General features: G+C 20.6%; 1 protein-coding gene across 10 annotated transcripts in view; it reads left to right on the forward strand.

Annotated features, from left to right (window-relative positions):
- Nucleotides 1-15410, forward strand: part of LOC129619008 (spectrin beta chain) — a 119741-nt gene extending 104331 nt beyond the window's left edge. For 6 of the 10 annotated variants that reach the window (XM_055534170.1, XM_055534311.1, XM_055534091.1 and 3 more), the window contains 5 exons: nt 3675-3893; nt 5344-5447; nt 5578-5744; nt 6353-6535; nt 14470-15410. In XM_055534170.1, the coding sequence (XP_055390145.1) occupies nt 3675-3893; nt 5344-5447; nt 5578-5744; nt 6353-6535; nt 14470-14473 (677 nt within the window). In that variant the 3' untranslated portion in view covers nt 14474-15410. Of the gene's footprint in view, nt 1-2358; nt 2467-3674; nt 3894-5343; nt 5448-5577; nt 5745-6352; nt 7983-14469 lie in introns of those variants that run through there. The other 4 variants (XM_055534561.1, XM_055534618.1, XM_055514758.1 and 1 more) reach the window with 3 other exon arrangements.
- Nucleotides 15411-15869: the final 459 nt, after the last annotated feature.

Consider the following 15869-nt stretch of genomic DNA (forward strand, 5'->3'; position numbering starts at 1 on the left):
AATATATTTACACTATATATATCTTATAAAAAATTTCAACGTGTTTAATAAAACAAATTATATTATTTTTGCGCTTTTCCACTTAATACTTTACAAAAGAACTAAGAAAAAAAATAAATTTCTTGTTTTGTTTTACTTTTAAACTTTTATTTATAATTTGTAAAATGCACAGGTGTATTTTTTTATTTGTTAAAAAGTTTTTTTCTAGCTTGAATTCTTGAAAATAAAGGGCCAAAAAATTTTTTTTTTTTTTTTAAATGAATTTATTTTTCTGAAGCGTTTTTTGATTTTAATTATTGAAATTTAGATAAATTAAAAAACAAAAAACTTTAAATTAAATTCACTCAATAAAAAAAAGTAAATAAATCAACATTAAATTTTCAAAACATCCAGTAATAAATTCTAAATATTAATAATTTTATTAATAATTTTATAGTACACTACAAGTTCTTTCACATAATTTTATAGTTTTTATTTAGTTTAAGATAGTATTTTTTTGATTTAAAATGTAACAAAAATATATAAATATGTATTTATGCAATATTAATAAATTCGTTACCTTTATATTACATATATGAAATATGTATACATTTAGGTGTATACTTTTAAATTATGTTTCGCATAAGGTGGCTAATAATTTCAGGGATGATTTTTTGATAATTTTCCAGCAAAAAATTGTATTGGTGCGAATATACTCAGTTTCGAGCTACCGCCCGTTGAAAAAGAAGGTACCGAACTTTTCCTGCATATAAACAAATGCTTATAACTTCGGAACCATACAACATAGAGTTATCGTCCCTGAAATTATTTGCCACCTGTATATAACAATATCTAAGTTTTTTTTAAAATAAAATCAAAAGCTTAAATCTAACTATATAATACTATTATAATATTCATATAAATTTTATCATACAAAAAATATATGAAAATAATATAAAATTAGATTTTTTTAATTTATTATTTATAACATATCCACCATATTTCATTTTTATTTAATAGTTTTATTGTAAATTGTTTAATGATTTTATATAACTTTGCATTTCATTAATATTTTGTGCTGTAGATAGAAACATAATACATACATTTTACTTAAATGTTCTAACTTATGTATGTTTTAAAAAAACTATTGTTAATACTGTCATTTTATGTTAACATTTAAATACATTTGGTATCCAAAAATATTGTCAATTTGCAAGTTAACTTTAAAGTTAACTTTAATTTTTTATATTTTATGTGTTTTGTTTTTTTAATAATTGTAATATTTTAAACATACGCTTAGCTAGGCACTATTCCTCTTCAAAGGGTATTTTGATTTAGAATATTATGTTGTTATTTGTTTTTTCTTTCAATTGTGTTATGTTTGAAATCCCGATCCTCCTTAAAAAAGGTAAGAGAAAGAATTTATACTTCTGACATTTTTAGTATTATTTTAATTTTATGATAAATAAATTCAACAAAAGATAAAATGTTTTTCTTTTTTGACATTCATTCATTATAATAAATTTGTAGTTTTTTCCTTTGGTTTCCCTTTAATTTAAAATTATTTCATGAGCTTATTCCAATATTTTTATTCATTTTTTTTATTATTTCGAATAAATAATGATTTTATTGAAAATGATTAAAGGAAAAAGAATATATTCTATTCTATACATCATGTATTGTTTGTTTAAAAAAGTTATGTACTCGTACATAAACAAAAAATTTCGAGAAAATTACTTCATATTTACAAACACACATAACATTATATTATATAAAGCAACAAACTTCTAATATTTTGTATAATAATTCTTAAAATGTTGCGCTCTTTTTTATGGTTTTGCCAATAAACTTAATAAAAGCACCGAAGTGTTTCAAATAAAATTTAATATTGGGCTATTGGTAATACTGTATTGGTACATAACATCTATTGGACTTCGATGTATACAATTTTTTTAGTAAAGTAGGATTTAAATGCAATTAATTTATTAAATTAATTGAAAATTGTATGACAACACAATGTCATAAAAACGAATTATGATTCTCCAAATTTTTAATTGCGTTGACTATTCTCGGTCAAGGGAAATTTTATAATTTCATAATTTTAATAAATTATTCTGGCATTAATTTACAAACAATCTTAAAATTCCCTTTAAGCAAATTTAGTTTTCTCGAAATTTTGAATTGTCTTAATTTCGTTTAAGTACTTTTTAAAAATTAAAAAAAAAAATTATTTTTCATTCTATTTTTATTTTCATTTTTCTTTCTGTTTTGAACATATTTTTTTTTTTTTCTTTAAAATTTATTTCTTCTCTTCCTCTTTCTTTCTCTATATACATATATTTGTGCGGATTCTTTCTTTTTTACTTAAAATGTTAAAAGCACATATAAGAATATTATCACCCCAGGATTCAACAAAAAGATATTCAAGTGGTCAATTCTCGTATCCTGGTGGCTATGGTAGTAGTGTCACTAAGCGTTATTCTTCAAGTAAGTAAAATAATAATTGTGTAACAAACAATAATTAAAAATTATACAATTGTTTGAAATTTAATATCTAAGAAATCAAATATTTTGCTATGAAATTGCGTATTTCCTTGGTAAGCAACTTCTCCTAAAATAATTTAATTTTTTTTTAATTTAATTGATTAACTATATTGAATTACTGTATTCAATTTTGCTATTGCTATATGGAAAGAAATTTTGTAAAAATTTGTATTGAAGTATATAAAATCTAGAAATTTTGATTTGAGAATATTACACATAACGTGATTAAAAATATTTGTTCATAATGTTAGTAAATTTATATTTATTGTTAGTAAATAGTAAAATTTCAATTTATTTCATTAAAAGCTTTCCTTCTCTTTTATTCTGACTTTTAAAACTTTTCAAATTTTGCGGTAAAACAACCAATTTCATTTGAAATAAACAGGAAATTTGCAATACTATTTTGCTCGTTTAATCATTAAACAATTTAATAATCAATAAGAACAAAAACCCGCCAAACGCCCAAACCCCATGCAACATTTTTTAGTTTAAATGTCTATTCGTAGGGTATAAAACCCTTGATTAAATTGAGTGAACTTAGTACTTAAAAGGTATGTAATGTTAATAATAATACATTAAACGTGATCTGATTGCTTTTTATGAATAAACGAGATTTTACTATTTGTTAATTTTTTAAGATTCAAATTATTATTTTTTAATGTTTTTGTTTGGATACCAAAATATTTTTTAACTTGAACTTTTGTGCATGCACTTTATTTTTGTTTTATTATTATTTCAAAAACTAACAACATAAAAAAATTGTGTAAAAAAATAAAATTGGGTTATGGACAACTCTATCAATAACTTCTTCAACTACAATTCTTTAAATGCCTCAACTATGCTTAATGGACTCAAAATCGGGGATTTTTGTATTTCTGGCGGAAATTTTCCGAAAAAAATTCAAATCCTGCATTTAACATTTGTATATATATATATGGTGAATCGCCTTTTTGATGCAAAACCCTACATCAAACAATATTATTAAAACAAAATTAAAAAAAAAAAACATCTTTTTTTTTGTTGATGGGATAAAATAAAAATGGTGAAATGTTCTAAAATTAAAATTTTTTTCTTAAAACAATTGAAAAATATGAATTCTGATGATCAATAATGATTTTTGAAAGAAATTGATAAGAATGGTCTCTTGACAGCTGTTTCCTTACGTCATTCAGCAACACCAATTATGGTTGGATCTGGTAGTGTTGGTGGTAGTGGTGGTAGCACACCAACATCGCCATTTATTGATAGTGGGGGTAGCAGTAGTAGGGGTGGGACATTACGCATTGGAAGGCGATCACGTTCAAAAAGTCCATTCAGAAGTTTCAGATGGAAACGTAGCTCAAAAGCGGGTGATGATTCTGACGATGAAGGTAGAAATTAATAAAAATACCAAAGTATTTTTTATATTTTTGTTTTTGTTAATTTGTTTTTTTTAATAATTCAATAAATAGTTTGTGTTTTTTAATATATATTTAATATATAATTTAAACATATTAATAAAATATATTTACTTCGTAAAAAAGAAAATTGAATAAAAAAACAATTTTATTCCATTTTCTTTTTTCGATTATACTTTTCTAATAATTTACACGTTTTTTTTTTTTGAGAAGTATTTAAATTAAGTATATAATAGCATGTAAGTCTTTTCTTTTAATTATAAGAGTTAAAAAAAGTTGGTAAAATATAAACAATTTTTTACCATCGCATAACATTATTCTTTTAAATTAAATGTATGTTTATTTCTAGTCATTTAATTGTTAATTCAATCATTATTTATTTTTTGTAGTACGTATGTAGATGTTTTGTTTGTTTTTTTGAAACATATAAACATTGTTTTCATCATTAAAATTCATTAAGATTTTTTTTTTGTTAATTCATTTCAAAAGTTATTTTTGCCTTTTTGCCTTTTTTTTTAATAATAATAATAATTTCATTCTTTTGTCTTTTTTTCTTTAATTGATAGATGTTTTAAATAAAATAATTATCGATTGACTAATAATCAAGTATAATAATATTTAAATATTGCACGAATATAATAACCAAAATAAATAAGTCAATTGCAGAATAATTTACAAATCTTAAGTGAGATTCTGATATCCTTAAAAATATGTATAGTTCAATAAATATTTTTAAGGAAAAGTTTAATGTAATAGAAAAATTTTGATTTTAGGTTATTTTTTAATCCTTAAATGTTGTTGTCTTCCTAATTCCATTGAAATGAGATTTTTCTTTTGTTTTATTTCTCTTAGTCCTAGGACACTCCCATTCGGATCCTTGGGATTTAATTATAGGTCATCGAGATAGTAAGAATTTTCATTTGAAAAAATTTTTTGTTTTCAGTCTTTATTGTTTTTTAGAATGCAGAGCGATATAGTAACGTAGTAAAGAAAATTATAATAACAAAGAATTGAAATAAAAAAGATTTAAGCTTTTACTAGGGGCATTTTTTTATCTTTTTTTTTTTGTTTAAATATCAGCACACCACAATATATAGTTAAAGAAACATTATTTTTCAATTTAATTATTGTAAGAACTTTTATTTATAATTAATATTTTTTTTTTCAATATAAGTTTTGGTTTTAGTTTAATATTTTAACGAAAAAATTTGTATAATTTTTATTTTAAGTGCTTTAAAGTTAAAATATTTTAGTTTATTTGAACAAAAAAAAGAAACGGAATAAATTTTAATTTTTGTAAAAAAAATATTTAGTTTAGTTAAAAAAATTACTTTTTTCTAATCTTAATACTTTTTTTTTATTTATTTGGTTTTTTTGTTCTACTTTTTAAAATAATTCATGTAAAACCATGAAATTAATTCAGAACGAACAACACCTGGTTCCGAGGAAGGTGTTGAAGGTACATTAACAAGGAAACACGAATGGGAATCAACAACCAAGAGATCATCAAATCGATCATGGGACAAAGTAATTCTTTTCATTTTCTTTTTTTTTTATAAATTATAGCGTATATGTTATAAATATGGCGTATATGTTTAATAATATATATAATGTAATAATAATTATATATATATATTCAACTTAATATTTATTTTAGGTATATGTTGTAGCACGTGCTGGTCGTATAACATTCTTTAAGGATCAAAAGGCATCGAAAGCTGTACCAGAACAAACGTATCGTGGTGAATTACCATTAGATTTACAAGGTGCAAATATTGCTATTGCTAGTGACTATACAAAAAAGAAACATGTCTTCAGAATCAAGTAAGTTAATATTTTTATACTTCTAGTGTTCTTCTATACTTTTATACTAGACTTAAAGTGATTTTTAATATAATATAAAACACATACTAATTGTGTGTTAAGGATTTAAAAGGAATTTCTTTAAGTTATCACGCAAACTAAATAAATAAACATTATATTTCATATATATTTATGTTCTATTGGTCATGTAGCTATCAAAATTATAACATTGCCTCTGCGGCACGTATTGTTACATTTTTTGTTTTAGTTCCAACAACATACATTTGAAAATTCAGGTTCGTTGCAGCTTTCCATGCGGTAATTTTGGAATTGTACATAATTATCTATTGAATAAAAATTTATATTATAAAATTATTACAATTCCTATTACTAAAATTCGATTCAAATTTTCTCTTTCATCAATTGCTTCTTAATACATATTGACACAAGTTATTACTTGATCAATAATAAATTTTCATTATTTTACAGTTTTATAGAAACACAAAATTTTATTGAATTTTATTTATTATAAATAATAAAGTAAAAAATTTTGATAATTTTGTAATTTTTTATTGTTTTTATTTTCTCTTTTTTCATGTTTTTTTTCTACTTATGTGTATAACAAATAGATTAGCAAATGGTGGAGAATTCCTTTTACAAGCACATGATGATTCAGAAATGAACCAGTGGGTGGGTGCCCTTAAATCGCAAACAGATAGTGCAACAAGTGGTGAAGGACGTTCAATGACATTACCAGCATCATCACAAAAGGATGAACCAAAGAGACGATCCTTCTTTACGCTGAAGAAAAAGTAAATAAACTTTAAAAATATATTAATATATAGATTGTTTTTCATTTTTTAGTATTTTAAGATTAAAAATTGAAAAAGAAAAAGAAACTTTTTTTTTATTAAATCTAAATTTAAAAATAAAGAAAAAACCAAACACAATTTATTAAATTTTACTTTACGTATTGAAAATGAAAAAAATGCATTCATTCTAATTTATTTAAAGTAACTATAATAATTTATTAATATCTAATATAATAAATAAAATTTAATTTGCATATAATTGTATTTATATAATTAATATGTAGGTACATTTACATAAAAAAATTTAATTATCATTTTAGATTGAAAATATTACAATTTTTTCTTGATTATCTATTTAGTGTTAAATATTTGATTCAACAAAACATTCAAATATTTTTAAAGGTATTGTTATAAACAATTGTATTGTATATTTTTTGTATAATATATTATACAATTGTATTGTATAATATATTATAAATTGTAACTCGGTACAGTTTGAAATCTAATATAAACTTTTAGTTTTTGAAAAAATTTAGTGAGAAAAGAGATATCCATAATTTAGATTCATCAAAAGATTAGTGAGTCTAAATTATGGATAAATAAATAATAACAATTTAAGATTAACATTCAATAAATGGTTTTTGAAGTTTTAATTGATAGTTAAAGTTTGATACACATCGAAAAATTTAATTCAGATTTTTACACCAATATTTTATTATTTTCAATCTAAAATATTAAATTATATATACATAAATATATTTACTCTATTTATTGTCGACCTAAAAGTGATTGAATGTATCTAGATTTTGACATTTTAACGCCAAAATAATTGTTGTAAAAATGCACATACGCTGTATTACTCAGTTTTTTGAGTTTATATGAAATATTTTTAAAAAAGGCGCCAAAAAAACCGTATCTGCTCTCAAACAAAAATTTTTAATGAAATAACGTATCTACACCGACTAAAAAGATAAGTAGGGATGATGTAAATTAAGTGTCACTTTAAAAAAGTTATTAGGAGTTCGATAACTTTTAATAAATTTTTAACTAAAAAAAAACATTTAGATATTTAAGGTGAAGCCATTTAATAAAAGCTGGACCAATCGCTTGTGAATTAAAAAAGAATTAACTTTGATTTCGTCCAAAACTATAACGAGAACTTGGTGTACCTATCGATTCGACTTGAACAGAAAGTGATGGACTCTTCTGTAAACCATATTAAGGTAATAAAATACACACCTGGCTGTCAAATAGAAATTAAATTTACTTTCCATTATGAATTTACTTCGATAGTAGAAAAAAAACAACAATCGCAATTAATAAGCTGGTAGACTTTAAGTAAATACATGAAGCGTCATTAAAAAGTTAACACAATAAATGGCTATATTCACACCCTTTAAAAACTAATATCAAAAAATTATATGATAATATTCCTCATTTTGAAAAAGATAATTGAATTTTTCCTAATTGTTATTAATTAAAGATATTAAATTTTTTTTATGCATATTTTGTGAATTAAATTGTTCATGTTTTGTTCATCGTAGATATTAACACTTCTCTACTTCCATAAATAGTCTCTTAGCGTAACTGCAAAATAATATAAAAATTATTGCTGTGACAAAATGAATCTAACAAGTAATATATTAGAATTAATTTTTTTTTTTTGTTTTTATTTTAATCACGCGTGAAACTGTTACTATCAAAAAACTTTGTAAATTAGTTAAATTAGAAATGAAATTAAAATAAAAGAGTTTTTTCTATCTTCTGAAAAGTGCGCAAAATAAGATACATTAAATCACCTATAGGTCGACGCTACATGAACAAATAAATAAAACAAAAAAAAAATAACTTTTGTCTGCCAATTTTATTGTCAAATATAAAATAATACAAAAAAAAATTAAAAAACAAAATGAAATGACTTTAAAATAAATATATGTACATAAATATATAAACATTACATATTAAACTGTTTTTAAAATTAATAAGAAATTATTTGCTTCTGTGCAATCTACAATATTATTTTTTTTAATATTATCGAGAATTGTATTATTAACTTTTCTAAATATTATATGTATAATTTTATGCATACACTCTATTCTTTTCACAATAATTGAAAAAATATTAATTCCCAATAATTTCTAAAGTATAAGTAAGAATACAGTAAAAAAGTTATTGGGTTGAATAATAATTTATTATATTAGGGATATTTTTCTTTTATTTTTACTGCAAGATACTATTTATAAATTTATTTTATTCATGTTCAACCAGGTTGTTTGAATTTTTTTTTAGTTAAATAAAAAATGTTTTAGAACTTACATGTTCAATATAACTTCACTCATTTTAATCTTACATCAAAAAAGAAATATTTTTTAAACATTTTATTATTTTGAGACTAGTAAAATTGAAACTCTAATAATCGAAATACAAAACAAAATTGTTTAAAAATATGAACATCTACCACAATGCGGATCTATCATCAATTTGATTTATTTAGCAATACAATTTCAATTACTGAATAAGCCAAATTGACTTTAGATCTACATTTTGGTAGAAATCCTATGTTTTATAATCATTTTTCAGCAAAATCATCGGTTTTTTTTATATGTAAGTCTGAAGCTTAAGATTTAAATACGAAATCGGTACAAAGGAAACGGTTTCAGTCTTTTAATAAAGAAAAAATTCTTTTAAATTAGCTTATGGAATATAAAATAAAACAGAGTTTGAATTAATTTTTAGAAAATAGTGAAAGAATTGTGATTAAGTTTTATAACATAAAACATAATTTATGTTTTTGAATTTCTAAAAAAAAAATTAAAATAAATTTCCAAAAAAAACGAGCATTTTTTTGTACATGTTTGTGTACAAATTTTTACATACAAACTATTTTTTTTAATTAGAAGTAAATTGATTGCTGAATTATGATTTCTGAGTTTAATTTGTTATCTTGTCCACAAAATATATACATATATTATTTTTATATTATTTTATTACTAATTAAAAACTTGACAATTTTGCTGCCTTTCTCTTACAATTAAAATTTATAGATTTTTTCTGATTATTTATATAGCGAAAATGACATTTCTTTGAAAAAAAATTTTTTTGTTTAATTTTTATTTTAACAATAATTTTTATTTTACTCGTAAATAAAATAACCCTTTTATAATAATTATTGAATTTTTTATGTACAATTTTATGTATAATTTATAAAATTTAATAAAATGAAAATACATATATGCATCTGAAATGTGTTCGATTTCCAAAAAAAAGAAATATAAAATTATTATGTAGCTACAATAATATTATACATATAGTAAAAGATAAAATATTTATAATAAGAAATAGTAAAGAAATTTAAGTAAAATTTTATCAATAAACGAATGAAAATAAATTGATAATAACATATTACATAGAAATATAAATATTTTGATTTTAAAATGCTTTTTGCCTTTGCCATCATTTTTATATTTAAATTTTTATTTAACGTTTTAGCTTCTTTGCCTTGTTCTTATTTAATAAATATACAAAAAAAAATTTTTTTTCTTTAAAACTTTTAACTTTTAGTAGATAATAAAAGTTTATTATTTTGCACTTAAGTAAATCCTAATTTTACAACGTTTATGTTTTGCTTTCGATAAAATGCAAAACATAATATTTATAAATTTATATGTTATTGATTGTACGTGCATTTAAAATGACAACTTCAACATGATAGTAAGCTAAACAAAAAATTAGATTTAAAATAAAATTCTTAAAAAGTATTAAACCAGTGTAACATTTTTTTTTACCTTATTGATGAAAAGAAAGAAAAAAAAAATTAAAACGTATATAAAATTTTTAAAAAATTAATATTGAAATATTAAACATAAAAAATAGTTTAAAAAGGAAAATACTCGCAAATATTTGAATTTCTCGTCGTGTGGTTAATTAAGACGTTTTTCAAGTTCCTTAATTGTACGTAATATATTCCTATAATACACATTTAGCAATTTAGTTATTTAATATCCGGTATTTATTTGATTTAACTACTTTACATATATAAATATATTTATACAGAGTGTTTCGCAGGAAACACTCATGGATGAATTTCATGGATGATTCTTTGATCAATTTCCATCAAAAAATTGTATGGTTGTGTTAATGTTAGTTTGTGTAAAAGTAGAATTAAGTGATCGGGGTGATAGTTACTTTATGTCGCATGGTTCCGAAGTTATAAACATTTACTTGTGTGCAGGAAAAATCTGGTATCTTTTTTGCTATAGGCGCTAGTTTGAAAACGAGTAAATAAATTTTAATCAACTAATACAATTTTTAGCTCGAAATTGATGAAAGAAGCATCCCCGAAATGCCACTTTATGCGAAACACCCTGTATATTAACATTTTCTTATGTACATTTAGCTTCAACTATCTAGATTTGAAGTATCAGAATTTCTCATTATACTAATACTAATTTATTTATTTTTATGAAATTATAATATACTCTTAACACTACTTCGTAAAATTAAAATATTTATGAATATTTTTTTTATTTAAAAACAATTTAAATATTAGAATCGAAACAATTTTGCATTTTTATATAGAAAAGTAAAAATAAATTTACACAATTTTTATAAGTCTAGAATAAAATATTTAAAAAAAATTTAACATTTACTGTGCATAGCATTTTCCGTATAATATGTAATTGTAGAATGTTTCACTTTTCAAACAAAAAAAAAAAGTAAAATAAGCTATCAAGATAATTATGACGATGTTGAATGATAAAATTTGAAATATACTATGTCTTACTTATTATTCTATGAAGAAATTAAAAAAAAATTATTGTAAACGTATACATGAATCTTTAATAATTACATTATGGTTTAAAAGAAAAAAGAAAATATGTTAATATGTGAATATATTAATATAATTAACATAAATTTATTAATATAACATTTATTAGTGCTGTTTACCTATTCTAAGGATATTTTACAAATTCTACAACTATCAAACTGTGCAACTTGCAAATTATACATTACTATAAAATTACATTTACAGTAATTTGATTTACGTTTTCAAAAATGGGATTATTTTAAAAATACTCGAAAAGTTTGCATCTAGTGATCTTATTCTTCTAGCCTGATTTTGATTACTTTAGAAAGTTAAACATTTTCGATTACTTTAAAAATTTGAATTTTCATAATAACAATAAGATTTATTGTTTTTCTAATTAGTTCTATAATTTTTTGAATAAAAAAAAATTTCTCAATTTTATTTTAGTTTATCTCATAAAAATTAGATACAAAAATCAAGTTAACTTTAAAAATTAAAGTTTCTTTTTAATTTTTCTCTTAACCATTAATTCCAATCAAAAAAGTATTACATATAATGAATGTGATAATTCGTACGACAAACTAAAAATGTAGAAAATAAAAGAAAATACATGCATTATTATATCTGAAAAGAATTTTTTGTTTTTCCAATTTTTCCACGTTAAATTCTGTTTTAATGAATTTAATAAGAATTTCGAAGAGGATTTAATATTTTTGTTAAAAAATATTTAAAGAGACAATAAATTGACAAGTTGCAAATACAAAATTTTTAATTAATAGATAAATACAAGTTATTGAAAAAATTCATGTAATACTTATAGTAAATAACAACAAGCTTGAATTTATTTTTATCTTGTCCTATTTAATATCAATTTTGACGTTAGACATTAGCGAATTTTCTAAATTTTGAAATATTTTATTTTTTTTTTTTCAAATAAGCCCTTAAAAATTTAAATATACATATAAATTATTTAATCTTATTGAGAATTTACATCGAAGTTAAATCAGAGAAATTGGAAAAATAATTTCTGTTGAATTAGTGTTGAAATAATATACATAATGCTACAGCCATGAAAAAAATGAAAATTTTATAATTTTATATGAAAAAGTGTTACATAATGTGTATCTAAAATTAAAATAATAACATTCAAAAATATAAAGGTAAGATTTTTTCGTTTTTAAAAAAGTAAAAAAGAAAAATTTTAAATTCACGTTGATTTTATGCATTTATAATAAATCATAATTTAAATATTTTTTTTAATTTTGTGTGTTAATTTCTCACATTTTACAATTTATTGTATTTTTAACATAACGACTTCTAATATGTACATATATCATTTTAATGCTAACGAACATTTATCATTTCTAATTAAAATCAGCAATAAAACATTAAAAAGAAATGTGCACGCACAGTTAACATTATATTTCTATTAAAATTAATTGAAACCAATTGAAAATTGTTACTATTTTCTAGATAGAATAAAATCATAATACATTTATATAATTAACATAATCGAATAATAAAGCAAATTAATTAAAATATTGTTGGGTAGCACTATAATCAAAATTTATAATTGTAATAAAAATATTTATTAATGTGCGTCATTATAAAAAGAACAAGCAAAATATAATAATGTGTTAACTAAATAGTTAAGAAAACAAGAAAAATTAAAACTATTAAACCTTAGATTAAAAAAAAATTAGAAAATCGATAAATATTTATAATATCCTTATATTTTTATCTATGTATAAAATATTTTATTAACTATACTCTGCATAATAGTGAAATCACAAATATTGCAAAAATTTTATATATAACAAAAAATATTTGATACTTCAATTGTTTATTTTCTTGCACTTCATTATTGATTTGATTTTTATATAATGTAAATAAAAGTTTGAATATAGATATAAAAATTCACATTTTTGGATGTTTAATCAATAAATAAATTTTAATTGATCACATGATGTTTAAAAATATTCACAAAAATTTTTATTATTGAATTTATTATTTTATTTAAACATATTTATGTTTCACTTTATTGTTTTTTTTTAAATTATTAGTTTTTATGTACTGATCCTTATTTTTGTTTTTTAGTTTTTTAATTTTTGTATACTATTCATATTAGACTTTCATTATTAAATAAATAAAAATAGTAATAAGATTAGTTTTAATTAAAAACAAAAACGAAATTAAAAAATATTATATTTTAATAAAATAAGTTTTATTTTGTTATTGTTTGAATACAAATTGAATTATAAAAATTTTATAATTAGTTATTAAAAATTAATTATAAGATTTATAAATTATCATTTTTACCTTGCCCTTTTTTGTAAAGTTCACTCAGAATAAACATTAAATTACGTTTGGTTTTTAATAGGAATAACATTTAACGTTTTACATACATACATACATTTATATTAAAAAATTCTAGATTTGTTTAAATTGTCTATTTATTTAAAATTGGTATATTTTATTGTACACATAATGTTTTTGATGAAATTTAAAATAAATTCAATTTTTTAATACAAATTCTAACGCATATTATACAAAATGATTAATTTTAAAATTTTAACGCCATAGTTTATTCATTAATAAAGTTTTTAAGATTATGTTATGTTTCGTGTTCGATTTATATTTTAAATATGTATTATACGCGACTTTAAATTTTATGCTTGGTTCTACTTTACATTATACATTTGTTGACAAATGAAGTCTTTTACTGAACTTTTAATACAATTTTATATTTGTAACACATAATTGAAATAATATTAACTCTCGATCAATATTATTTCAATTATATGTCCCAAATCTAAAAAGAAATTAAATTCTTAATATATCATGTATTTTTGCATATTTAAATATAATTTAATTTGTATTCATAGAAGTCATTTAAATTTTTGTTTTCTTTTTCACAATGGAATTGGCTAAGAAATGGGACTTTATTAAAAGTATATATGTATATATGGTTTAAACTATATACATACATATTGTGTAAATAAATGTCCTTTAATTGAAAATATTTTCATATTTATTTTTAAGAAAAAAATTTTAACAAAAAATTTATTTATTACATCAAAATTTTCATATATTATTTTTTTTTTCTTTTCTGTTTCTTTTATTCCAGTTAAACAATACACATTAAGAAAAGTAGAGTTTGAGAGAAGTCAAAAAAAAATATAATTAATGAAAAACAAAATTTAAAAAATAAAACAAATGTTAAGACTTTCCCTCCAAAAACTAAAAAAATTTAAAAATGAGAACATCAAACAAAATTCGGACATCAGAAATTTTGTAAAAAACAAAACAATTAATTCATTGTCATCAAAGGCAAAATAATTTTGGCTTAGTTATTATTATTTTTCTTTTTTTGTTAATTTTTTTTAATTAATTTTTATATATCGTATAAGTAATAATATTTATATAAATATATGTTTGTATTTATAGTATATTAATATTATATAAGACATATTTGTATAATTTTAAAATTAAATTTTATTTAATAAGAATACAACAACAAAAAAAAGAAACGAAAACGTGAAATTGCAATAAAAGAAAAATTAAATAACATTTACAATTTTTATCCAAAGCAGCTAATCAGAAGATATTTTGAGATGTAAAACAAAATCAAAACAATAAGAATAGAAACATCACATTTATAATAAAAAGTTTCTATATATGAGAATTTATGAAAAAGATATCGTTAATTTTTTGTAAAATGAATGAATAATTTTCAAAATTCAGTTTATAATATGTATATACAATATACAGAATATTATACTAAGTGAAAATGCGATCGATGGAATAAATAAAACTCATTAATGTATCGAAATTTTACTAAAGAAAAATTGCAACAATGTAGTTAAATAAAAATATTCTGATCGAACGGTGAAAGTCATTGTGGTACAATTAATTTATTATGATGAGTCATGAATTAATAATAAAAAGGCAAGAGTGGAGAAAATTTGGAAAGTTCTGTAATATTTAAAAAAAAAAAATTTTTTATCTGTTTTAAAAAATTAAATTAAATTATATATTTAATAAAAAAAACTCTTAAGTGTTCATCAATTTTTAAAGCTTTTCATTTTTTTTTTATTTAGAGATAGAAATGCGATTTTATTGAAATTTAGAAAGCTCTATTATTTCTAATAGTTTAATAAGTGCTATTAAACATTAATAACATGATTTTCGACTTATATTTTAATTGAATTTTCAGAAATCAAATAAGAAAATTATAAAAATGAATACAACAATAACATTTATTTATATTGATTTTTATATTGATTTTTTAAAAATCTTTTATAGAAATGGCAATTCGTTTAATATGCATAATTGAAAAACAAATTTTTATGCATATTTCTTCTAACATATAATGTTTAATTTCTGGAATTAAATCATTAGTGAATGAAAGCAGAATAGCAAAAAAAACATAAATCTTATTAGTTAAACACTAATTAAGTTTTTGCTCCAATAGCTACTTTATTTTAATTAATTTAAAATAATTTTTTTTTGATGCAATCCACAAAT

Source organism: Condylostylus longicornis, unplaced genomic scaffold (assembly GCF_029603195.1).
Source record: "Condylostylus longicornis isolate FDR11 unplaced genomic scaffold, ASM2960319v2 ptg000001l, whole genome shotgun sequence".
Taxonomy (NCBI): domain Eukaryota; kingdom Metazoa; phylum Arthropoda; class Insecta; order Diptera; family Dolichopodidae; genus Condylostylus; species Condylostylus longicornis.